Source organism: Varroa jacobsoni, unplaced genomic scaffold (assembly GCF_002532875.2).
Source record: "Varroa jacobsoni isolate VJ856 unplaced genomic scaffold, vjacob_1.0 scaffold_1381, whole genome shotgun sequence".
In the NCBI taxonomy this organism is placed as follows: domain Eukaryota; kingdom Metazoa; phylum Arthropoda; class Arachnida; order Mesostigmata; family Varroidae; genus Varroa; species Varroa jacobsoni.
Genome location: NW_019214283.1, coordinates 195,296 through 222,169, shown reverse-complemented (window position 1 = coordinate 222,169; position 26,874 = coordinate 195,296). Strand labels below are relative to the sequence as shown.

The window sequence follows — 26,874 nt, the reverse complement described above, 5'->3', positions numbered from 1 at the left end:
AAGGTAAAAACGCCACCACGGGACACCAAGAACCGTAGTGTACCTAGCTGGGCAATAAACCATTAAGCATTGACTTTTTTTATATGATCTAGTACTAAACAAAACGTTGTGCATCTATTTGTATTCAGTGGTCGAATCCTTTGCTGTTAACAATGGTGATGAATAAAAAAACATGGCTACCAATCAAGTAAGTTAGTTATCTGCGAAACATATGTATCGCTCTGATAGTTAGTTAGCATTTTTACCTACTTAAATACTGCGTCCTCTAACTTCTCTGATTTCAACTGTATCAGTGTTGATTTGTACTATGGTTGGCTTCGCTGTGGAAGCTGGGCTGTTATTATAATTGTGTCGTTCTATTCTAGATACAGGTTGGCCAGCCAGATATTGTAGACGCACCAACTATGACTGATTATAGAGTCTAACTTTTCGCGGCTCAACTTAACGTTCAGTCGCATTCGATCGGCGTGATTATTACGGCCTTCGCTACAATTTAATTATTACAATTAATTTATAACGATTAACAGTAATTTATTCTAATTAGTTCCACCGAGTCAAGGTTAGCGTAAGTTCAAGAAAGGCTATATGAAAAGTGGACACGGCCAAGCTATTACCTGGCAATATCAGTGCAAATCACCGAGGCTACGTGTATTCAAATAGATCCAAGCACCAACAACGGTAATTAGCAAGGGCTGCACGCAAACCGAGCGTCACCATCATGAGTGCGCCAGGCGAAAGCTACGCCATCGAGAGTTCGCGAGAATATAGGGGAACGTATCGCGAAAAAAGCACGCAGTTCTTCAACAATAGTCTTGTGATGTTTAACATCGATGCACTCCCTAACACTGTATTCGTTTCTCTTATCTATGAGTAGTAGACAAAGGCATAGACACTAAATATACATACCATATATTCGTGTTGAAGAGAAACGGGCATTTTCAAAATGTACATATCTCCTATTTACGTTTATTTTAAAGAAACTCCTTGCGCAGTCTACAACGTCCGTTGTTTAGAAACTGTGATTCATTAGGATCGAATCACTGAGATCCTCCCGCGACAATATTCTATAAAGGGACAGGCTTTACAGGTCGCCAAAAACTGAGAGGCAACCAGATAAGTCACTTCAGGGAGAGGCGCCACATGTGTGTCTGTAAACCTCTTACAGGTTCTTCTCTTTTTATTTACTTCGAAACCCTGTCATAGGTTACAGTTCGTCTGTGATGTTTGACCTACCGGAAACTATAAGCGGATCGTTCTGTCATTTTTCCCATTCAATATATTACGGAGTATATAATCAATTGGCAAATAGCCTAAAAAATGAAACTTTCCGAAAGTAGTTCCATAATTTTATAACATATGTATAGCTTAACTATGATTAGAAATCCTATAATTCAGGTATGGTTCAAATGTTTTTGCTATTGTTCTTTTGTGCATGATGCACGCTTACGTGTTCTTATGGAAGGCAAATGTTTTATAGGCACGTAAGCAACATCGGATTGAAACGTAAAATCGTGTCACTTTTTTTTTTATTTATTATAACACACATCGGGTCTAAAGAACCACATGGAAACTTCGCAAACTAACGTTCAGCAACTCTCTGCGACACAGCGTAGGTTTCTTCGATTGTTTCGGATGAGTTAAAATATATGTCAAAGATACACTCTTTTCGCCCGAAGCGCCTATCTTTAGAACTTTAATTCGATTAAATATTGCATTTCGTTTTTAACAAAAACAATTTAGATCGAAAAATTACTTACACGAAAGGGAACGATGCGTAGAAGAAATTGGTCTTCAAAGCAAATTAAAACGCTAATCTGCTTTAGAAAAGACAAAACCCGCTATTACCAGTAGCTTTAACTTGTATATATACCTAGAAACCGTGTTTTCTTTATCTTATTTTTTAGACGAAACAATCCAAGAAACTAAATAGGTGCCTGCTCCTAGTTTTTTTTTTACCTGTCCACTAGACGTTGCGGGCTTTGATCTCGTAAACAACGCCCAATGCCTTATGATATTATTTTATACCGAAAGCAATGTATTGTATTGGAAAATCTTTTTTTTTTGTATTTCAACTGCTTTTTTATTTTTGTTTTCTATACATTTTTAGTCACTGAGTAGTTTATATCACCCTAATGGCATACAAGTAGGCAAATTCGATATGGCCGCGACGATACGCGGAGCGGATATGGCTTTACGGTACGCTAGTCAGGTAATAACCATTCGTGTTTTACTACTCTGGTACGGATCCGGGTCAACGACACGTGAATTCTGCCAGGATCTTTAGATCACGTTGATGGAAGGCAAGGCGAAGTCCTTACTAATAGCAATAGTGTATATAGTTATGTGTTTTCATTTAATATCCAGCAGACTATCGAGGTTACAGAACGCTATAAGGGCAACAGATCTGACTTGAGTTGGAGATAAGATGACCACGTTTTTTAGAGGTGCAACAGACATTTGTGTGAAGTTATAGTGAGCAGCTAAAACTTATTATCACCTATCCATTTAATAATACAATGGTAAGTTACGTGCCCACTAAACTTAAAGTCACTTATTGGCCTACATTCTAACCTGGACACAGTGCACTCCATGATGAGAGCTACTGTCCTGAAGCGACGCCTGACGGCCTAAATACCCAACGTAGCTCCAAACGTTCAATTTGACATAGGTTAATATTTAGCCTCCAAGAACGAAGTAGTTTCTCTTCATGAGTACAATGCAGGTATTTTGAAGAAACACCAAAACAAATAGTTTCAGTGTTTCAAATGTTTGTCTACGTAGTTTAGGACTTAACAAGCCACTATGTTGCTATCCCCTGCAAACTTGTAGTAGCGTTTTTCATGTGGTGACAAAGTCGACGGCTTACTGTTATTACCATTAAATGTGAAGGTTGAGTAAATCATGTTACACAGGCTGTTATGAAATATGTTTAAGGATGCTCGGTGAAACCTAAGGGTTTCGAAGCCAAAATAAAAAATGAGTGCCGGGAAGTGTTCTTTTTATTTATTAAAACGAAGTTTAAAGAATCGCACGGAACGTACCGATTAGCCAGTCATTTGACGTTATGAATATATACATATTTGAAAAGTAAATATATGCATCATTTACTATTGGTATCACCGCTATCATAATTTAACAAGTAGTTTTGTTTTTGCTGTTTGCTTTCACACTCTGAGGTTGTTATTAGTTTTTAGTGAACTAGAACTAGTGGCTTTTTAAGAGAGTTTAGAGCAAACATGGATGTCATGAAGTTTTACATCATGAAGTGTAAATAGAAATCCACGCTGATTTAACATATGCTTTACCTGTAATAGCACGGAATGTATCTACATGAAAAATCGAACTACGATCTTTGAAAAACCTGGTGTAGGAGTAGGATGCATCCAGCTGACCTTCCCTTTTCAGGGGAGAATGACTAAATAACACTTCTGCAATAACTTAAGCTGGTAAACTGGCTCAAAGTACTGCACCAAAAAAAGCATTAGATTTAAACGTTTTACTAGCGGCGCAATTTAAAAATTTAGAACAGTTTCATACGAGAGTCATTGAAGATTCGGAATTATAAGTTATTAGGTGGATCTGACCCATAGTTCCGTAATGCCCTATCGGTTTGTCTAAACGTTACGGCTTAATTGCGCACTTCCAGTCTACCTTTGTTTGTCCAGACATGTTATTCATATTTGGTTCAACAACCGCGCTCTAGGAATAAAGCCTTCAAAAATATACAGCTTGATACAAAAAAAAACTCCCCTTATTCAGGCAAGTTCAATATAAATTTTGTTCATTTGAGACGAATTGTGTAACAGCTAGTTTCTACCATAAGTGTACTAATGTTAGCTTTCGACTTATGTCCGCTTGAAGTATAGCAAATCTTTCGAATTGCGTTGGTCGACTCTAACCGTTTATCTTAACTATAATATTTCAATTTTTACGTACTATTAAAAGAACCTAGAGAAACTGAAACGCTTTATTTCTGATTAGTCCATCTATATACACCTATATATATATATATATATATATATATATATAGATGGACCCACCCAGAGAAAACACTGAAACCATGTTGGGTATAACATTAAGATTCTGAATAGTCGCATTTTTCCCTCTTTATTTATGCGTTCATTGCTCCATTGATCTTGTTGTCGGTGTTTCGTTGCTCCGGCAGGATTGCTCTTGCCTTTGTTTCTTTATTTGATGCTGGTCGCGCTCTCACACATCGACTTTTTTGTGTTTTAGCATTATCCTTTTTTTAACCATATTTTTCTCATTTAGTGCAATTTTTTTTCCTGTTGAGCGGGTTGTTTGTGGTTGTCATCAAACCACAACTGCATTTCTATGATGGGCGGCATTAAGCCCATTATTATTATTATTATTTTTACGACTTCCATTATATCTGCCAGGCTTTTCTTTCTGCTTTTCTGTTTTTTCTCTCCCGGTATTTTTTGTTCTCTCCTCGACTCCCTGTTTCCTTTTTTCGTCTCCTATGTAATTCTGAAGCTTTACAAGGAGTGTAATAATAGTGATAATTATCGTCGAAGTATAGAACTAATAAGTTGCTGCTGGGCATTTTCTCTTTTCGCATTTATCGGACTCATTTATCAGACATCTTATTTTTACGTGTTAGCCTTATTGTTGCGCATGCGCCCTCTCTCTCGTTGACTGCAATTGCTTATAAGAATCGAAATTTTTATGTCTGGCCACAGGTTAGCATTTAGTTTTAGGTTCTTTACCGTGATTACTATTATTATTACTCTTGCTGTCAGCAGAATGTCGGCGACACGATTCACTAGAACAGTACTCTAAGTGTTATTAAATTTTAAGACTTTTATTCGGCATTCGGATTCCACACACTTTCACTACGCATATCTATATATATACATATATATATATATATATATGGCATAGTGTGTGTGTGTGTTTGTGTGTGTGCGGAGACATATGCCACCCTAAACGTGGTCGTGGGTTCTCTATTACTTCGATAGCAATCGAGAATTCCTCTCTTCTCTACAACATTGTTGTTCGTAATTATTAATAATATTATTATTATTATTACTTCTATGTATTTGTTATTCTTCTTATTTTGTAGGTCTTTGAAGTGACTTTCTTGCTCTCTCTCTCTCTCTCCCTCTCCCCTTTTTCAGTCAGTTTATATACACTTAACCTTTTCTGTTTTGGGGTTACTAGAACGGAAGTCGTTCCAGCCGATAAAACAACGAACCCCAATGCGTATTGGGTCTGCAATAGATCCTCCATTTGCTTAGCCTTTCCTACAAGAGCAATGATGCAGCTAGTTCTGCCATGCCGCCTACCTACTACCGTCTTTCGCATTTACTTAGCTTTGGTAACCTATCTTTATGCTTATTCCTCGCCTCGAACGGCCCCTTGCGAAGGGAGGCAAAGTCAACCGATTGTTTTTTGTACGTTATTTAGTACGTTTTGTAGTTATGTACGGATCAGGCGAAGACAGGAAGAGTTAAATCTTCACCATGTTTAAAAGACATGCAGGCAGAGCTTCGATCAGGTCATGAGTACCCATGGTTACCAACCCATAGGCAATTTGGGGGTATTTGTGAGCATTCACCATTTTTGCAGCGTCTTGTTTTTATCCATGCTGCCGTCTATTTTCGCCGAGAGCAATCTGAACATGCATGCAACTATATGAGTTTCTATATTAATAATGATAATGGTTATTGAAATTGTCGTGATAGGCTATGTACAGTGTGTGCTTCCTGGAGTTGCTCTCTGCTCTAGCGTCAGCGTTCGGAAACAGGTTGCCGTGTCAAGGATAGATCAGCCGGAACCATGTCTCCTTTCGTCAAGCCTTCGTGACCTCGATAGCCGTTTAACTGCTATTAGCAGTTACAAGCGTTCGCAGTGAAAGGCGCTAGGCTATGCGACGAAAAATATTGAGTACATTATATATGTACTTTCAACAAAATAATATTGTTGTCATTCGCTTCTCTTGTAGATTCATCTAAATGTTATTATCGCAGGGCTTCCACGGCAGTGGCGGTTATTTTTAAGTGAAATTGTGGTTGTTAAAACTACACTTAAATTTCTATTACATACCGTTTCTATAAATACGAATCCCAACCGCGCACGTCCGTTGAGAGAGCTTAGTTTGAGCCATTGCTGTGGGGAGAGTTCAGCGCTCAACACTTGCGAAACTCTTGTCCCTCAATTCTATTGTTTTTTTAACAAAGGCAGGGGCTTAGCTGTTTGGTCATCCGCACCGTGTACCCCTGTGAGCTCAATCACGGATTAGCAAACTCAGATTTAAGGTATCTGAGTGAATCAAGTTATATCGCATCTTCAGAACATCAGATCTTTATAGCCATGTTGAATCACGGCAAAATTGGCTCACTGAAACGTGCATGTAAAATGCATACAAACATGGTTATCTCCGACCAATACTTCAAGTTGTGCGGACGGGGCTAGGGCAAGCTCCGCAAGAAAATAAGCCAATTCTTGACGAATGTTTCACGTCCTATGCGCAATTGAATATCTGACTTGTTTATCACATCTCGACGTGGGGTTTTTGTTGTATATCCTATTCGCATTTTAACTGGACGAGTGGAAAGAGGTAGTAGTTCTTCCTCGAAGTACTCATTAACACAACTAGATCGCAAGAGATATTGCTAAAGTCATGATGAAGCCGCAGTACAAGCGCAAATAATTACCAAAAAGAGCATCGCCCATGTGTGCATAGAACGGCGGGCTCGGTAATAAGTTGTTTTCGCTTATAGTTTGAACGACAGTGCCGGTTAGCTTCTCCAATAGTTTTACTTCAACTAGAGAGCGGGAACCCATCTTTGCTGAATCAATACCCATATTGTAACCCAGGATCTATCATTTAGCCCCAATTGAAAGTTTTGTCTCATCTCCTCTTTTATTATTTTATAATAAAATGTATTCTATGGGTATCGAATGTATTCGAATGTCGCTGCTATGCAGAGCCAAATAATTCAACTCTGAGTCGTATACTAAATACACGTGTCATGAAAGAACGAACCGCCCGATCGACCGCTAGCGTATATGTTATTCAAATCGGCTCACGGTATGAGCAGCCCATATACGACTCTAGTCACATAGTTCAGGGCTAATAGATCGGCTTCGATTCACTTTACTAGAAGAATCTCTGTTCTTCTGCGTCAGCTTTTTTCAACCTTTAGAATATACACTGTTTTATCAATTATATTGGGGTCCTTAGAGTCTACTATCGTCTATACCGATTAAAGTCAGAAATCTCCGCATTTAGGCAAGAGGACGTCTAGTAAGGGCCATTAATATCATCCACAAAAATATCTAGACGCAATTAGCTCAGCAATTGCGGAAACAACACATTTGGAAAGTCTCTGCTGTAACGGTTAAACTGTCTTAGGTCGAGCGATCAACTGAGCCAACCAACAGAATCTCTTTGTTCAAAATGTAAGCAAGTAACACCTACGTGTCCGACATCAATGACAGAATGGAGAACGCTCATTACCGGGAAGTGTTTGCTCCCTGAAGCCTTCTGAAATTAGCGAAAATAGGAGAGTTTGAAGGTTTAAATTTTCTAATGGAATCGATCGATGCCTAAAGGATCCCAGTATTACAAACGGCAGTAATTGTTTTTTTGAAAAATATGTCCTCCTAAAGGCGCAATTTTCTAGAAAATTCCCAAGTGACTAGTAATTCTATAAAAACGGTGCAGTGTAGAAAATACGAACAATGAATATTCTTTCCAAATCAATATTCCTTGACGTTAATGTTGACTTCGGTAGCACCTTTGCAACGGGATTACGATAAAAGCGTAAAGTTTGCCGATTTTAACGCTGCTTTGCAAGTGGTCAGCATGTAGCTACATTTTGATATTCTATTGGCATTTGTCGTTACATATACGTTTATCGGAATACACTTTTTTGTTCTATTAGTTTTCTATCTATTTGTGTTACTATTACTGTGATCGGTCGAAGCATCAGTATCCCCTCTGTCACTATCTCAACTCAGTCCAGCTTTTCGAAACATCTCAGTAGTCATACATGCTCGCCATTTATTTTTGCAGTTATCCCGCGTCCCTTCTGCATCGCTCCAGCATACAACAGCCCTTTTACACAGCTATGATCCAAATAAAGATGATCACATTTAAACTACAGTACAATGTGTATAGATGTATGTCACAAATGCTTGCAACCATTATTCTCAACGCTGATTGAGTATCTTTAACACGCAATATATTCCTTCCACGTGACTGCTTCGGATCGTTCTCTGGCTCAGGCGCGCGTTTTTCTCTACCATATATATCTTTTCTGTCGCCGTGTTTCTACGTCATGAAGGCCTGTGCGTATGTATACGTTGTTCGTGTTCAAGCCGTAGAAGATAAGATTTGAGATGCCAAGACCTTGCACTGACGAAACCGTCCACAGAGGCTCTCTTGGATGCTTTCATGACATGATAGCTAGCGCCGAGAATTCAGCCAGAGAAACTGCTATTATATTAAGGATTTTACTTTTGTGTGCTATTGTGACATTTTGCGTTTCATTACTTTATTATTGCATAAGCTAAGGAACTAACGTTATTTAATTTACGTCTCGCGGATGAGCTTACTCAGGTTGTTTCATAAATAGTACGTACTATATCTATACCGCGATTAAATTCTATCTGAGTCTCGCCTCCTTTTTGTTCCGTTATTGACGACGGTGAAATTAAGAAGTGGTAACATTAACCCCAATGGTGTCTTGATAATATGCTGTTTACTTGCGTCTTCTCGGTGTACGAAATAAAACAATTTATTTGCGGGCGTTTCTCTTTCATTTTTTTGGTCTCTGCCTTCTTTATGTGGGGTCCCCGAGCGGGAGTAAGTGGTTGGGCATGTTCGTGATCCTGCACTTTCCGGTTGCTTACGCCAAGCACGAATACCGTCTCGCACGCTAAGCACGATATGTTTTCCTCGCCTTACGTCAGATTGTTGTCTCTTTTAAAAATGTTTGTATATCCTTACAAGACTTCTCGACTACCATGTAACTAAATCGGGCGCGCAGATGTATAGCACCCGACGTTTCACAAGTGACATTGCACCAAAGGAACGTTTTAATTAATTTTCTCATGTTGATCAAGTCATTGATGGCCGAGGTGTTAGCCTCACCAAGTGTGCTACTCAATTCCTCTAAAAGAACATGCTAAAAGGAGATCAAATCAATCAACACACAAATACATAATAGGCGTTCATTATCTATTAAATTTAATGGCGGCCGCCAGAATAGAACAAAATCTGGAAGTACATAAATGACAGTTGTAAGGTTAAATAAATGTTTATACAGTCATTGGAGCTTCGTAGAACAACATGTAGTACTAACGAATGGATCGTTAAACAAGCATAAATCAACATCTACCACCATCAACAGCGGCTCGAAACGTGAAAGTGAATGGTGGGATACTGGAGAACCTGATCTGAATACATGCTATTTTTTTATCCAGGACGCTTTTCGAGGCCTGCAGCCCATAACAGCATCGCCGGTACGCTAGCTCTTCATCAATACGCTGGCATTTTTTTTTTAACTGATTTTTCGTTAGACAACCATCAGTCGTTGTTGTTACTGTGACCTTCTGCTTACACTAGCTTCCGTAAACTCGCAATCCAATTGTCACACATAATTTGATAAGTATCAGTTTTGCTTAATCGGATTGTTCATCACTCTAACTACGTATTCAGTTCTGTGTCTTTATAGGTTTTCTGCACTGGCCTTATTAGGCTCCATCGAGTTGTGTTGAGTAGCCTGAAGCGATATATAGCACACCGCCGCTGCTCTACCCTTTTATTATCTTTATTACTCCCTCATTCATAGTTGTCTTCGCTAATTTTTATTGAAGTTGTCGCTGCTGCAATACGTTTAGCTCTCACTCTGCTGTACAGTTGTATATCGCGTTCTCGCTTTACTTTTCATGTATCGTCTCGAATTCATACACCCTTTAGGCTCTATCCCTATAAGCTGTTATCCAAAACGGATATTAACGATTATTGTCTACGCAGTAGTTTCCCTTCATTTTCATCTTTTTTTTTTGCCGTTACTTGAGTTCCACAGGCGCACTACAGAATTTCCGTCCACATCATCGCCAATTGTTGTTATCTTGAGGTTTTTTTTCTACACATACACCTTTTACATCTCGCGTTTATTATGCTTTGCTTTCTTTAGTTAAATTTCCAATCTTTCATTTTTTGCTTCTGTCATATATATATATATATATATATATATATATATATCTATATATATAGCTATGACGTATATCTACTAAAGCTTTGTACAGGGTTGGTTGTCAAATATCATTATCTCATTATTATATATATTATTTAATAATAATATGAATTACAATACACTACAATGAGAATATCATCGTTTCAATATTCTAATTAGATTATCCACACAATCACCATCCTCATCCTTCGTCTTCTCTTAGTGGTAATAAGTATTAGGAATAATAATCCTAATGACTATTATTACGCTGATAATCAGTAGTTATGTATTCTACAGGTTCCAGAGATGAGCTACAGTGTGCCAGAGCAGCGTTGAGATCACCCGTCGGACAGGAGTAGCTGGGCTCAATCCGCAGCATATACTTGGATTTGTTGTTAGAATTACTTCGAATTTCAGTTGAAATTTACCCTTTCGCTTGTTGATACTGTCTGCAGACGAATATTACCCAGCATTTAAAGTGAACATATAGTAAAGCGTCGCCACACAGCCTAAACAATATCCACGTGCCATAGTAGTGGCATGGCGCTGTAATCACGTCACACGCGGAGACAGACCCATTGGCCATAATATTGCGGTGCTATATACGAAAAATTGGCGTGGTAACCTCAACGGGGCTAAATGCAGCTACAACATGATGTAATTGTTATATTATAATTATAATGATCAATAATCACTTATACACAGTTCTTGTGACAACTATGCGTGTCCGCCTTGAGCTCCTCAATCTGACCGCCGGCCACTCCGAAGTCTTCTTCGCTTTTGCAATCGGTGGAGGCTTCTATTTTGCTTTGTTTCTCTCTTATTGTTTCTATCGTTACCTAACGTCTGCTGATTTTCGTTTTCTTAGTTACATTAGCTTAGGTAGAGGTCTTTTCAGTATGACACGAACAAAAATAGAGCTTTTCACCACAATGTTTCCTTCTGCGCTTTCAGTTATTCGACTGCCTCTAGGGTCTCTGGTGCCCGCTTTAGTGGCTTACTGATCGGTACTATCCGGTGACTTTGTAATACTAGTATTACACAGATTCTTTACAAAGCAATATATTAGCGATGAGATGATACTGATTTAAGTTGTTTCAGAGAGTGAGGCCTTAGCTGTCCACTGTTATCATCGATTTCTTCATAGGTCTTCCGATATTATGGGACGGAGAGTGGTCTGCGGGAAAGCTAGTCCTCTACGATTCTGCACGACATTGAAAAATCGAGTTCTTTAGGCCCACTTCAGTTCCTTATCGTAGGACCTCGCCTGCTAGCAAAGAAGCGCACATGTAGAACGAAGGAAGCAAGCAAGCAAGCAAGCATATTCCGCGCTACCCACAGCCTACTACAAGAAGCAGCATTGAGTGTGTGTATATGCTCTTTCGCCTTAAGCACATTGAGTAGTTTTTTTGAAAACGCATTATATTGTGGGAATAAGAATTGATGTAGGTTCGATGTAAGAAATCGATAGCGGTTGAGGCAACTGCCTCATAATTGAATAGTTTTCTTTAAAAAATTGAAAGTAGCGGTGAATCTACTCGATTAACAAACATGACCGACAATTGATCGTTGATACTTGATTGATTAATGTCTATAAGAGCAAATAGAGTTGAGTTGTGAACGACGATTAAAATGATAATGTTTGACCGCGGCCAGATCACGGTTGCACAGATCTGATTCGGCGCGGTAACTATATTTCTAGATGAATACGGATAATTTCACTAAGTGCATGGTCGCACCCGATTACGAGAGCAATGGGAATTAGAATAGTTGGAATCATGATTGGATTTCTTATTGATTCGATTCACTCATCATTGGATTATCGAATAAATAAATAAATGGCTTCAATTATTGTTCAGTCATCCCAATCTCAAATTATTCGGAAGTGGACTTCTAGCTTCGTAATAATCTAATAGCTTAGTTCAACATAATCAAATCTGGCTGGTGAGAATCTCAGCCAATCTCACGTTGTTGATGGTCCCATGCGACGCTAGTTTCCTAAGAAGCCTTGTATGAGTCTGAAAACGAGCAAGCCGTCCCCTCATTTCGTCACTGGATGATGCCGGCTACCGCAAGATTTGATATATTGTAGATTAATCGGCTGGCAAAAATGGATTTATTACATAAGCAGAACACATGAATTGAACTAGACAAAAAAAAAGAAGATCATCACAATCGCTACGGAGTTTTCTGTACGATTTTCCGTCATCTAGCCATCACTACTTGGCTGTCCTGAAGGCATAATAGTCCCGCTAGTCGTACCAGTGTTTACTAACAACGGTATTAATCAATGGCAAGTTAGTGGAACGTGTCAATTTTTTAAGGGCTAAAGGGCTAGCACGATCATAGGCCGTTCTATACGTCACCCCTGTTTAGGGTCTACCTGAAGAAACCTACGGCTATCAGCAACATGGCCGAGCCAGTGGCTTTTATCTGTTGGTACACCACGGTTTCCTGACCAGCTAGCTTTCACTTATCTTAACCACTGCTAGGTGGAACAAATGGGGGCTACGCTGAATCTCATCGACGTTCAGTGTAGAGAAGACTCTTGCATGTTGCTAGTTCCGCTGCTACGACTATTACACTAAGATATTAATTCCTTCATATATATATATATATATATATATATATATATGTATAATTTCATGTACATTATAGCCCTATTATCATTATGGTTCGCGCGGTAAAATTGGTGGTAGTCCCGGTGATATTTAGCTGATAGGGTGTTGCGGTTGTTGTTGTTGTTGTTGCTGGTAGCCATTACTCATTGTCGTCGGCGTGTCATCGTCTGAACTTATTGTTGCCGTTACTATGGCCGTTGACGATTGTTGCGTTGGTGTCTTCGTCGTCAGAACACTTTGATTCTGATTTTGACTGCTGTTGCTATCAACGACAGAGACGGTATCGGATGGGGACAGAAGAGGCGATGCAGCTTGACCGCCGTTGACCGCGTTAATCAACACCGCAACCGAAAGCGTCGGAGTTGTTGCCGTCGGTGTGCTTGCTGCTGTTGTTGTGCTGTTCGTATTTGTTCCGCCGTTTTCGTTCGGATTGTTATGGTGACTGTGGCCTTCCTTCGCACAGCTAAGTATGAGGGTAGATGGGGGGCTAGCTGCTAGCTGCTGTGACGGCCGAAATGCCTGCGTGGCCTGCCCGTTATATGGGGGCAACGGCGTGTCCGGGATGAGCGTTGCTTCCAAGCTACTCAAGGCCCTGAAAAAGTATGAAGCAATAACGTAAGCATATGAATCGTTCAAGTTAGAAGATCGTATGGAAACAACATTTGAGGGGTTGGGATTGTGGTCTATGTGTATCACTCCGTGTGTGTGAAAAAAGGGGGGAATAACAGACATGTGAGCATTATGCCGGCGGCAAAGACGTAATTATATAGCAGTGAATATTCGAGATAAACAGATACTTATACGAATATACAAGAAAAGAAATGAGACATTGGGCGAGCAGGATTAGGCACGATGCATGGCTCTGACTATGCTAATGGCCGACACGCGTTGATCGCATTTAATACGATACAACCATCGTACGACAGGGCTCGAACAACTAGACAAAATACACGCATGTAATATGCATGTATTTATATTATGTTAAGGAAGGGCACAGCTGATTGATACACTACAGTTGTGATGCCTAAGGCTTTCAGCTGAATTTGCTGTTGTTACTGACGATGAAAGGAGCGAACAGGCAAACAATTACAGAAGATAATCGCTTATGCTACCTTCTGCATTTAATCGAGGGCCGTAAAGCTCGGTTATAAACGGATTAATAACTTGAGTTAGCGGCGTCAACGATTAGCATTCACCTAGTTACGAAAAAGGAATACATATTTGAGGCGAAGCTGAAGTAAACCGAAAAGTTTGCATCCACCAGCGGTAAACGCACTTCTATCACAAAAAAAATCACAATCTCTCGCATTCGTTTTCACAGCACATCATACCTCACTTAGTACACTCGTAAGTTACTGAAGTATTCTTCTCACAATTTTAGTTGCCTAATCACCAATTCTATATTCGTAAGTCTCATTGTCTCGTGGTCTCAGTAAGTATTTGCGCAACCATTCTCACGCACTATAGTTTCGCGATTGGTCATAACCACGCGTTCGTAATCGACAAGATTAAGGCTGCTAATTAAACTAATGAAAGGACAAGTGGATATCAATCGCGCTTGATTTCTGCCAACCAGAAGCCGGATAGGCCTTACGTTAGTAAAGTTATAATGGAGTCATGTTCCTCATTGTTAGTTCGACTTTAACGAAATCTTTGTGTTATCAAAATACCGCACGTTCTCGTCACTACCAAACACACGGACTTACACAACAATTTCCAGACTCTACTTCCGAAGCGTTATCTCCAAGAAGTTTTTGTGTATGTGTATGTTCACTACACGCCACTTTCAATTCATTCTTCCATTCGGCACTCCATTCACTTCAGTTCACTTCACGCTTTTCACACTCGCTTGCGCTTTTTGGATCGGAGGAATCTACTCCTCCAGGGGTGGGCGGTTCAAAGGTAGGGGTACGAAACAAGCAGAAAAACATTGACTACGCACTAAATCTCTTCTTGCCAAATTAGTAGCAGAAAATTACTTGATATGCAATATGAATGCATGATGTCATCACTATATATAAGCCAATATAAGTAGAAATATACCCCTCCTTGGGGACATCCCGGTATCCACCCACATATTCCATCCATGCGGAACGACGACGAGGCGAGACGTAATCATGTAAATCCTCTCAGATTCGTCGGCAAATCCGGGGGTCCAACAGTGACTTCCCGGGTCCGCGTATGGAGAAATGAAACAGATACCGACGGGATCATTTAGGACGCATCTCTTAGCACTACTTGTTATTACTCGGTCCATTTTTAAAGTTAAAATAGAAAAGATCAAGGCGGTAGGGTGGATCAATATGATGTTATAGGAAGTTCAAGTTACTTCCATGAAATGAGAAACATGATGAAATCGGATTGGAACTGTACACCGTAACGAAACGATACATAAAGGGAACACCAATCATTCCTATGTTGTTTTTTAGAACGCGCAATAGTAGTCGTTATAGGGTGCTATACGCTGTGACGATCTGATCTATTCTAGACGAAAAGAAAAATTTCGATCGGGTTCCGATTACAGACACTCGAAACAGAATTATTTTTGACAATAAGCTAGACTGACTAAAGTGTTGATACAGCAGCAGGCTCATTATTACAATTTAAACCTACAACACGATGACATGTGAATGCAATATCATTGTGGTGTAGGTAATAGCGGGGAAGGATTTGCTCAGCGGACTACGAAACTGAAGAAAAAACTAATTTCTCGCGACGGAGCAACGTTACTAAGACGGCAGAGCACTACATGAAAGAACGGAAATCGATAACAATTTATTATTATTAGTTACTTGGAATTGGCGACCTGGCGAACACCTAGGCCAGCTTGGTTCGGCGGCTTGGCCTGGCTCGGTAGCTTGGCTTCTTATGACGAATGGGTAGTCATGAACTTGGTGGGTTGTGTGGTGAGAGTTGCAATGATGAAAGCGTCATCTTCCACCATCATCTTGCGTGTGATGCTTGCGGATTTTCCCTGGTTGAATTTTGTGTTCGCGCTCAAAATGTATTCGTGCTGAAAATCCTTGCCTGCTTGTTTGCTGACAGTTGCCAATTCAACTCTCGTATGAAGAAGTCCGTAGTAGTGTGAATATAGCAAGGGAAATTATAGATGAATGATTGGTAGTTACTGAATTCCTGTTGGAGGTATTGCGTAACGCTGAGGACTCTGCGTACGATCTACAGTTGTAGCTAACTGGTTATTGAAGCAAAGAACATTGTTCAATCGGTCGTTACTACCTTCTTATGGCGGTAGCTATGGGCAGCAGTTGGCGCTGTTGTTGCGTTGTGTCGGAATATGGATGCAATTTGTTTACTGGGTAGTCGTCGTAGTAGCAATCTAGTAATTACTAGAGGAAAGAAAGGTGTTCAAGTTGGACATGAGAGGTCATTGCGGTCGCAAGTAAGCTCTTCTTTTTTGTGAAGCATGAAGTTTCTGAGCGCCAATTTTGCCGATTTTTATTGCTTACGACACGCTGTTGGCCATTCTTACGTAGAAGAAAAAGATAGACACATTAGTAGTATTCATGCCGGCCGAACGTAAATGCAAGTAAAAAAAATTATCGAGAACCGTTATTGTTCCGTATTTTTCGATTCATCTTCGCTGCTTACGACTTTGCAATTACTGATACGTTATTACAGGCTTGACCACGAGCCACTGGTCCTGTGGTTTCCACATGTCCATTTTTAGGCAATCGCGAAATATCAGAATCACTAGATCCGTTAAGCAGAAGAAGACAGATAGGAGGTTAACGGGAATGGCTACCACAGTTTATTAGTAAATTGACATGGATAGCAGTGATTAGGCAGCAAGGGGTGGATGAACGTTGTCCGTGATAGCGACGTACACAGTATTATAATATATGGAGCAGTTTTAGTATTGCTAATAATGGAGGTAGTAGAACAAAATTATAATTTTATGCAGGTCGTCCACTGTTCACACAGTACCCAGCGGGGAGATTCCTGGCCTTTTTGTTTCTCTACCTTTGTTTTTCTATCCGTACCTTGCTGTTTACGGTACCGAAGCTCCATTGAAGACAGTGGCTAAATAAAGTAAGATGACCCGCGACCCTCTAAGCTGAGTTGAAGGGCCGTATGAAGTTTTAAGAGACGTATTCATATTCCCTCCCCTCCTCCCTATCCTTTCACTGTAATCCGGCTTCATTTTCACCGTGCCTTATCGTTAGCGTAGCAATATCTTCATTACTTGAAAAGTAAGCGATTAGAATAAGAGCGAGAGGGGGCTTATAGAGTGTTTGCGTCGCGATCTGCGGCTATTCGGTTGACGTTGGGTTCACATTAAGACAACAGGTTGCTTTGCGTTACATTGCATGCTACGCTGGAAACGTTTATGCATGGATTGCGTTTAGCAGAAAATTATGCGGCGGAGAAAAATTAGTTTCCGATTCATAGACTGCTAAAAAGTGCCTATCAATCGCACTTGCTCCATCTTCTATAATTTTTTCTTGTTTCTGTTCTTCTATGTCTCGTTATTGCTGCATTTTCGATAAAATATCCGAGGATTAGTTCGAGCTGACCGATCGACACCTGCCTGCTGTTTCTTTGGTGATATTTTTATACCATTCATTCATCTGTTACTTGACTCCTGTCTCCTTTCATCTTCGCCTCCTTCACATGATCCCTCTTATTTGTCTACCGTCAGGTAACTCAGGTCTTAGGTCGTTTTCGCTGCTTAGTCTCAAATGAAACGACTGACGTCAATCATCATCAACATCCCATGATATCATGATGGCCGGATAGGTTCACGATGTTTTTTCTGCCTTGCTAGTTATGCTTCTACGACACATTTTCGCGCGTTTTCAGAATTTCTTCATAGCAAGTTCATCCTATGCTATCGTGTTACTCGTGCGGGTTTTGCACAATCGTGACTCTAGAAATAACGATGAACGGTGCAAACTTGAATTTTGTTCAGACCAGACCACCCGGTCTTGTCGGACCACTCCTCTATCTTTATCCTGGACTTTGTGCGCAAATACTCGCACTCGCTAGTTGGTCTTTGCTTTTGTTTGCTGCTCTGCTGCGGTACGTGAGGGTATTTATTTGAGCCTCCTCTTTAGTTGCTTTTCATTTTAGATACCGTTTGATTACCGGTTTGTTTGTGCTGGGTTTAGTCGCTCGCTCTCTACTCGACTGCGTTTCGTGTTGTCTCTAAATTTTTCAGGCATTAATCTTTGCTGTCCTGAGTCAGATTCAGTTTTCGTTCAAGCGGAACTACATCCTTCTTGCTCAACATATGGGCAAAGGAAGTGCCAAAGCTCCTCTAGTAGAAGCTCACCTCGTTGACCTCTGCACGAGATGCTATGAGAGAATAGGGTGTTTTTGCTTAATTTTTTTATTTTTTATTGTGATGACACTGATCTGGCGAGAGTGCTGTTGCTGTTCGCTGCTCCCTGGTGCAGTACGACTCCATGGTACATACACCTACAATCACGTTAACCACACATAATAGGCGTGAGGAACCGTTCGTAGACCAGGGCGGCCCATCCTTCATTTGTCGCCTGTATTTTTGTGTTACTAGTTGTCTGCTATAAAACATATAGCAATATTCATATCTAGATACCTGAAGTAATATCCTCCACACGTAGAAGTCATATGAATCGGATAAGCAATTCTAGAAATACGAATAATGAAAATAACGTAATTTTGTCTTCCTAGATTAACGATAGTTTTATGAAAAAAAAATTGCTGAGCCACATCACTTTCGGTTAGTATTCACTTGTTAAACGGGCAGGCGGGACCAAAAATTTTCACGTATAGATGTTAGTGTAATAAAATGTGATGCTATTGAATAGAGCAAAAAACAAGGCAGAAGATGGTGCTATAGAGGTTAGTAGCCACTACAATTTGTCTGATAGCTTTGATAGAAGTTACTTGTACATATGAAGTGCTTCCGTGCAAAAAACCCGAGGCCAATTTTCCTTTATGTTTAATTATCTATTATTTCCCGCTGGTCTCGTTAATGTTTCTAATAATCCGACGAAAAAAAATAGCTTACAACGTGAACATTTATAAAGATGACCGTGGAGTTCTCCGCGTAAAGGGGCCGAAGTCAACTTTTTAAAATCAATTTGTGGTTTCGTGCTCATATATGTTTTCCGAACCCCAATCTAATAAAATATCGGAAGATTCACAATGTAAGCACTTTGAAAGTTCGCTGAAGAAAAAAACAAACATAGAGAAGTTCAGGGCTTTCCGTGCAAAAGGGTCTAACTCAATTTCAATACGTTTAAGTTTAGCAGGAACTACAGAATCACGACTTGCCAAACTCAGCCTAAAAGTGTTGTTTAAATCTACTGGTAACTGTAGCACAAAGAAACCTCTTCAGCTTTATTATTTATGTTGTATGTGAAAAAAATGAAATTGTCGATTCTAATCGAAGTAGGCTTTTGCACGGAAGTACTTCATATATAAAATTACACTAGAGTTCAGAGAGTCATACTACCAGAGTTTATAAGGGGCATAACTTTACTTTAATCAAAGGTTTAGAACACTTAACACGTAGAGTCAAAATGATCAAAAGCTTCTTGTACAGTGTAGTTTATATATAGGTCTATGTGTTTACAAACTAGCTATTTTGTGATCGGTGGCAGGGAAGAAAGGACAAATGCATTCGAGTCAATTTTATACTGGATCTAAAGGTCATAAGAATGGTCGTCATTTAATCCTACGCCGTTTTCGGTAAATGTGTTCGAACACAATTGCCTTCTTGGTGGTAAAGAATTATCTACGCTATACAGCAATGAGGCAATATGTCTATCTGCGATACTTATCATTTCGAGCTTATGGATGAAGTCATTGAACTACTAAAACTCACTCTTCTCCAGCAAAAAGCAATTATAAAAGACGTTTAGAGATTCATGAACGGGTCAGCGATCAGCTTAGAAGTTGTTATACGCACTAACTACCAGAAGACGTTCCGAATGACATCAGATTGTTACTCACTGGTATAGACTATGTAGGTCTTGTATGGATCTCCATACACCCGGCCGCCTCAAATGAAGCAGCTTGGCATATAGGTAGACGTCGGCAGCGCGTTCCAAGGGCGAGTTGATCTGCTGATAGAGTGATGAGAGTACGCAGAAAGTCGCTCCTTCGGTTCCGCCAATGCGGTCCACCACAAGCACGGGTGTCTCACCGCTCCCCTGGGCAGTGAGGGCTTGCTTAATTAGCGAAAACAGCTCAAACAAAGCCTTACAGCCCGACAACCATGTTGGAGCTATATTGGTGGGCAAACGGAAAGAACCCAAGACACCGATTAATTTTCATGGAACAAAAAAGAACAACTGTCGTTCAATACATATTTTTGATATCAATGTTTTTGTATTACTTGGTAGAATTAACTAATTCATATAGTTTCCTTAATTTGCGATAGAACATATCACACCGATTTTTACTTAGCAAGCGTATACTTTATATATATGCATAAAACACAAGAAACACTGCGATAACTATTGTTGTATAGGGTTACGATATATTACAGCTTTCGTAAGAATGTTTCTACGACATTTTCTTCGACGTTTTACTGTACACTAACCATGTAACAACGTGATCTCTAGAGAGTCGGCGTCCTGACCGTGCTTAAGAATAAGTTTACCATTGGTGTCCCTCTTGACAACGAACTGATCATGGGTTTCAGAGGCCCCGACCTGCGATGGGAAGAAGCCTGGGTACTCCTTCCCATCCTGGTCGCAGCAAAGCAGTACGAGGACCTTCATATGGTGGTCCCAGACCATTTGCCAAAAATCAGTGACGGTCTCCTGCATCGGGTGTTGGGTAAGCACGTACTCCCGTAACCGGCGGAAGCCCTGCACGAACGTGGCATTTATGTAATCACTGCCCTCCTGGCCCGGTTTAGCTGTGATGTGCACCCGATAATGCTCGATAGGCAGCAGGTTGAGCGAGCGATTCTTGCTCTTGTTACACGGCTTTAGTGCTGACACGACGTTAAAATCTTTGGCCTTAAATACGGTGACGAGCTTGAACTGGCGCTCGAGCAGCGACGGGCCCCCGCTGGCCGATGGCTGGGCCAGGGTCTGCACGAAGCGGGGAAGTTGTCCCGCCGGAACTTCGGTCGGGGCGCCGCTCTCAATTGCCTCAAGCAGAGCGTCGTGGATGAACACATACTGCTCCTCCGTCTGCACAAGGTAGTTGCGCTGCCTTCGGATGTGCTTGAGGAACCCGTACACATTGATGCAATGCTTGTGTCGCATCATACGTAGCATGGCGTCGATGACGATGTACGTTCCGGTCCGGCCCACGCCAGCTGAACAGTGAACAATCATTGGTCCAGCTGTTGGCGGGTTAGCGGCTGCGGAGCGCACGACGAAAGACAACACCGGTAACGGATGGTCGGGCACTCCTGCTTGCCAGCCCACCATAGCGACAGGAAAAAAGCGGAAGGAATTTAGCAAAAAAAGTAGCTTTAGTGTAAACGAAATGCGACCAGAGCAACACAACTGCGAAAAGTAATGGAAAATAATGGAATAGGCGAATTTCATGTATTTGCAAACTGTAACTCAGTAACTCTTACCATGGTCGGGCCAGTTAGTGTAATGGTATTGAACGACGGTGCGTTCGCCCGCTTTTTTCTGTTTCAAGTGGCGCACTTGGAAGGTGCGTACCGTGTATGTTGACATGACGTCTTCCGAAATGAACTTAACCTGCAGCTGGCCGTACGAACACGAGCCTTCACTGGGCCAATACTGGTCGCACTTGCGCTGGAATTATCAACATGATATTGTACCAATAATGCACAAATAAAACAACCATCCAACCCAGTGTTAGGGTTGTTGATGTATGATTTTGTTAGAATTTGAAGGCGAGTAACTGCTAAGCGGCTGCCTGTGTTTGAACATGCTAGACGTCCAGTAACAATCAACGAGTTCAATCATCAACCAATCATTACAATCAATCAATCAGTCACTTGGCAGATCGTTCCATAGTAATCAATCAGCCAATCAGCGAAAAACTAAGTGCAAAGACATACAGGAGAAGATATCAATCCAAAATAGATTAAGATTTATTGGAAGATTTGCCGTGTTAATGCTTGTTAGTCGCATGGATTCGACTAATAATAAATGATGGAGAAAAGATTATTTTATGAAGTTAATTTCGGAAACGGCTAGAGTTTGTGTGTGCGTGTGAGAGACAGAAGGGGGGCGGAGGGAGGAAGGCAGAAAGAGCAGTATGCCTGTGAAGTGGCTTTTCTAAGGCACCATCGCACACAAACGATATCGATTAGACTGAACTACCGGTTACCTAGTGATTACAAATGTGGTTTCAAGTGATGACGGAAATTGAATAATCTCGTTGTCCCAACGGTTTTATTAATTAGCAGGAAATTTGCCACTTGCGAGTTGGAGAGGTATGAAAGTAAGCAGGTTTGGCTAGCGGAATCTACGATACCCGTTTCGTCCGCTAATTTTTTATCAACTGACAGAGTATTCAGAACAAAAGTAGAGCTCCTTATAGAGTACTATAATGAATCTGGACCGGCCTCGCAAGCAGTAAATACATCGTCACCAAATCACCAGCACAAGTAATAAACGAGCGCAATCAGGTTAGCGATCATTTCACGGGAACACATTACTACATTTGCGACCGTAACGCCAGCGGTAGCGGTGGCGGAAGGTGGCAAAGCAAGACTAATGGTAAGATCAGATGACACCAATTGATAGCTCCGCTTTGTTTCCCTATGACATCTAGATATCTCCATCAGTTTGTTATTATAGATTATATGTCAGAAAGGATTAAGCAGACATGTTCAAAGCTAAGAGGCATCAGATGAGAATAGATTAAACAAGTTATGCTTCATGTTATCTTCTCACTTCCAAAAACTCTCTGATTGCTTTTCATTAACCTTATCGCATCAACTTCCCTGCGGCAAAAAAAATATCATAGGTATAAAGGTTACGAAGCAGCGAAGGATCCGAGTAGATCACCGTTTCATACCACCACACGCCATTTGCTACCTTTGCAAGCTTTGCGTCCTGCTAGCGGTAATAGTAAGGTTTAAAAAGGCATGTGAATTCGGTGATTACTCATAACGCACGCGCGCGGGGATGGACGGATGAGGTCGGGTCGGCATGGAGTACAAAAATATGATGGAAAACCGCCATCGTCCAGCCGGCAGCCAGCCTAATAACTAATAACTACTACGAGACATAATTACACTATATGAATACGATGAATAGAACTAGTTTGTTCTACAGTCCTTGTCTAAAACACCAAAAACGATACCACGTAAAAAAACTGTCGAGCTCGGCACGTCACCCCGCCGTGGATTCTTGCGGATTTCGAAAAGCAAAAAACGTGCTTGAAGAACAAAAGACTTGTTTGGCAATCGGTAACAGTTTATTTAATTGGTCCGGTATTTTCCTGTAGATGTTTACTGAAACAACCCGGCGTTTTTCTTAGCCTCAAAGTCTAATATTATTGTTTTTTTTTGCTACAAGTACCATGGCCGTTGGTTATGCGCATTCGGAAAAATACTCAAGAAATTATAATGCACGGAACTCGCGATGGACAATATGACTCAAATTGCGTACAGACGAAGTGTGCTGAATACAGCAAGAAGATTCCTATACAAGAGTAGGCAAGATGCCGACCAACGACTGAGATGGTGCCGAGCTCAAAGAATTCTTCGTTCCTTTTGTCGATTCTTGTTCACTTTTGCGCTTGAGCAATACTTACACTTCCCTCAAACTCATCCTGTTTCGCAGATATGGCGCAGTGCTGAAGGAGACGACAACAACCAGACCAAATATCATCAACAGGATGTATGCAGTTGAAAAAATATAGCTACAACAATTATCATAGCTTACAAGTATGCATTATTATGATCTGTCGGCATTTCCGAATCCCAATTTAACACCTCATGAGAGCCCAACGAGGCCATATATCTATGAGGCCATTATGGCCGTAATTTTTCAGTTTTTACACGCCTGAGACTCGACCGAATTGAGATCAACAGCATGAACAACACAGCGTCGTGCAGTATAACACCTTATATAACGCTGAATTAACATTTTTAGCTCTACAATACGTAGTATAACGTTTAGTCGTTGTACTGCCGTAATCTGCCCTGAACTCGATTTTTCGAAGGCTTTCGGTAAGAGGTGTAAAATGGAGTTGATTACATGTGTAATAAATTCAAATGCATTCTCGGATTCTTTTGCTTTTCCTTTTCATTTATATATATATGTTTACTGTGATTGAACCCAGATTCAGAATCAGCTAATATTGTCTACTTAGTAATTCCCTGTTTCGGTTCGTCGTCGCTTGACCATATCGTCTCCACATGGTCGTTCGACAATTTAACTCCATGTCCATCACGGCAAGATATAGCGAGAGGCAAAATATGATCATATTCATGTCTATATTATAGAGGTAATAAGAGTAATAGCAAACATACAAAAATGTTCAACACTTACCCTAGACCTTTCAACGAGATTAGTAATCATCACAATAACGTGCACCCTTTGTTCCCACACCATCCGCCAGTAATCGTCGAACGTTGACGGCATGGGCCCTTGCGTACCAATATATGCACGAGGTTTCTGGTAACCGTCAATATAATTCGCATTGATATAGTCTGGACACCTGTAAAGGTAAAAAGGTAGCAAAGTAAATTAACTATGGTCAATTAAGGGAAAATGTAACACATATACTTTTATGGTTGGTAACGAGTCATAACAGAATACGAATCTGTGAATCGGCAACAACTGCATGTATACGTCGTTTGCCTGAGGGATGAAAAAGCGGGGTAGACCCCGATTATTTAATTGAAAATGTACACTTATCTCACTTTCGTATGCTTTACCTAGATATCATTGAAAGTCTATGAATTGAAGCTTCGCATCAAATTAACACATGCTTTTCTCCACATAGTAGTTTGCCTACGACTAGTTTTCGAATACGAAGCGGACAGCAAGTATAATTTTCATAACCTGCATAATTTTCAAAACTTGGAATATACTCGATCAGATAATCAAATCGATAAGGACGAACATTTTAATGCATGGATGCTACCCTGCTGTTGTAAAAAGCCGATGCGTAACAACCAGTAACGTTCAAGGACCGCCAAGCTTAATGAGTCATGCATAATGTCAGGCTACTAGCATCTCCGCCATAGTTACTATTAACGTTTCAACTGCGTTACTACCTTTGTCGAGTACAAACCTTTTGCTCTGCTTCTCTGATAACGGCTTAAGGGTCACGCGCGTATGGTCGTAAGCGACGATGTTGACGTATCTGTTTTTGGGCTTATTCTCATCGAGCTGTGAGAAATCAGACGAAAGTTCGGCCTCAAAGCTTGCTTGCAGGGAATCATACTCCCTGCTGAAGCCGATATCTCCGTCCGAATGTAGATCGGCCACATGCTTGGGCCATTGGCAGACATCGATCGGTTTACAGTCGCCATCCTCGAACGTGTCGGACAGCAATACGAGCGTGGACGAAGCTCTCTCTCCGGGAAGCGGATCGTCGAGATAGTAGTAAGCAGCCTGGAAGTATTTTTTCCATAGGAAGAACGACACCAGGGCTAGGAGGAGTGCGAACGTGAGGCAGACGACGCCGGCAATCAACGCCGCCCCCACCCCTCCAGAGTAAGGGTATTGGCCTCCCAGCCAGGACTGGCATTTACCACCTGTCCCGGACAAGATCACTCTCCTGGATTCAGAGAACTCGCCCTTATAAAGCTATGATTAAAGAAAGGTTACCAGCGACAGCAAAACATATTAAAAACAACACATGTTAATAAAAACAGATATAAAGTTGATACTGATGTTAAAATAGTTTCTACACAAAAACATTTTCAAACTGTACAGATCTTGTCAGATTTTATTGACCAATATGTCGGTTTGGATAAATAAATGTTGTAGCTAGTAGATGAGCAAGTTACGAAACACTCTAATTGTACTTATTAAGGCATATTTACAAGAAGTCATTGTCTTGATTCAGCGACGACCTACAACATACTAAAATCGTGTATGAAAGCCATATAGTACTAGATATAGGCGTGATTTTGCAGAGAACAACAGACCGATTTAATCCCTTACAGTCTTTGAAGAAAGCCTAGAAAAAGTTTGTTTCTGTATCTATGATTTAGTATACATAGTTCGATGCATGCGTAATACCTTGGAATGGTATAGCACTGAGCGAGTGGCTCCTTGTACTTTGACTTCATATAGGGTGTTAGCGGTCAGGTTGGGGATGAGCATGTGGTGCTCTTGCGATGGGTCTAGGCTCGCGTCCATGGCGATCTCTTCGAAGCTCCACGCGTATTCCGAGCGATAGTGCACGTAGTACATGTCCACGTGTGAATAGTACCGCGACGGTCGTCCCCAGGCGATGTACAAACTGTCACTGTTGTGGCAGGTCAGGTTAAAGATCGGAGGTGCCGAAGGTCCCGCCACATCCGTCTTCACCTCGACGGCGTTCGAGTTATCGCCAGTGTGCCGCTGCGTGTACGCCTTCACCCATATATGGTACAGACTGAATGGCTCTATAATCAGCAGAGACAAAATAAAGTACACCAATCGGATAGAAGAACAGCGAGAGAGCCGAACAACAAATTCACCCGTATTAGCCTTTTACTCTTTTGGAAATTTTTGGCACTCAATTGCTTATTACTTTCGTCATCTACCTTGCTTCTACTTGCGATTTTTAAAACTGATGAAATGACTTTAATTATGAAAGATTCAAGCCAAGACTATATTGCAAGCCAGGAAGTTGGGCAATTCCCAATTCTAGAAACAGCGGGCCCTGTTCTTCTTAAAAATATAATAGATTATATACCTACTATTCTGCAGTGTCGAGTATTTGGCGTAAAATGAAAGCCGATGCGCCCTGCATATTTGACTCTTTAATACCCATACCTATCGTCGGCAATTTGTGTAACGCACAATTATCGTTCAATATGCAATGAGTCTTTGAACTTTAACTGGCTTTCTTTGCTGTTCTCCCTCCCGGCTTCGAACATTAATTTCCGAGCATTGATTGGCACAAATCCGGCCATTGTGATT

General features: G+C 40.8%; 1 protein-coding gene across 1 annotated transcript in view; it reads right to left on the bottom strand.

Moving 5' to 3' along the window:
- Window positions 1-4,063: 4,063 nt before the first annotated feature.
- Ptp99A (Protein tyrosine phosphatase 99A) overlaps window positions 4,064-26,874 on the bottom strand; it is a 135,134-nt gene continuing 112,323 nt past the window's right edge. Inside the window, exons 7-14 of the mRNA XM_022848873.2 lie at window positions 25,987-26,354; window positions 25,031-25,548; window positions 24,283-24,451; window positions 23,543-23,584; window positions 21,381-21,567; window positions 20,385-21,209; window positions 19,793-20,066; window positions 4,064-13,424 (exon numbers count right to left, since the gene is read on the bottom strand). Of these exons, the coding sequence (XP_022704608.1) occupies window positions 12,923-13,424; window positions 19,793-20,066; window positions 20,385-21,209; window positions 21,381-21,567; window positions 23,543-23,584; window positions 24,283-24,451; window positions 25,031-25,548; window positions 25,987-26,354 (2,885 nt within the window). The 3' untranslated portion in view covers window positions 4,064-12,922. The remainder of the gene's footprint in view (window positions 13,425-19,792; window positions 20,067-20,384; window positions 21,210-21,380; window positions 21,568-23,542; window positions 23,585-24,282; window positions 24,452-25,030; window positions 25,549-25,986; window positions 26,355-26,874) is intronic.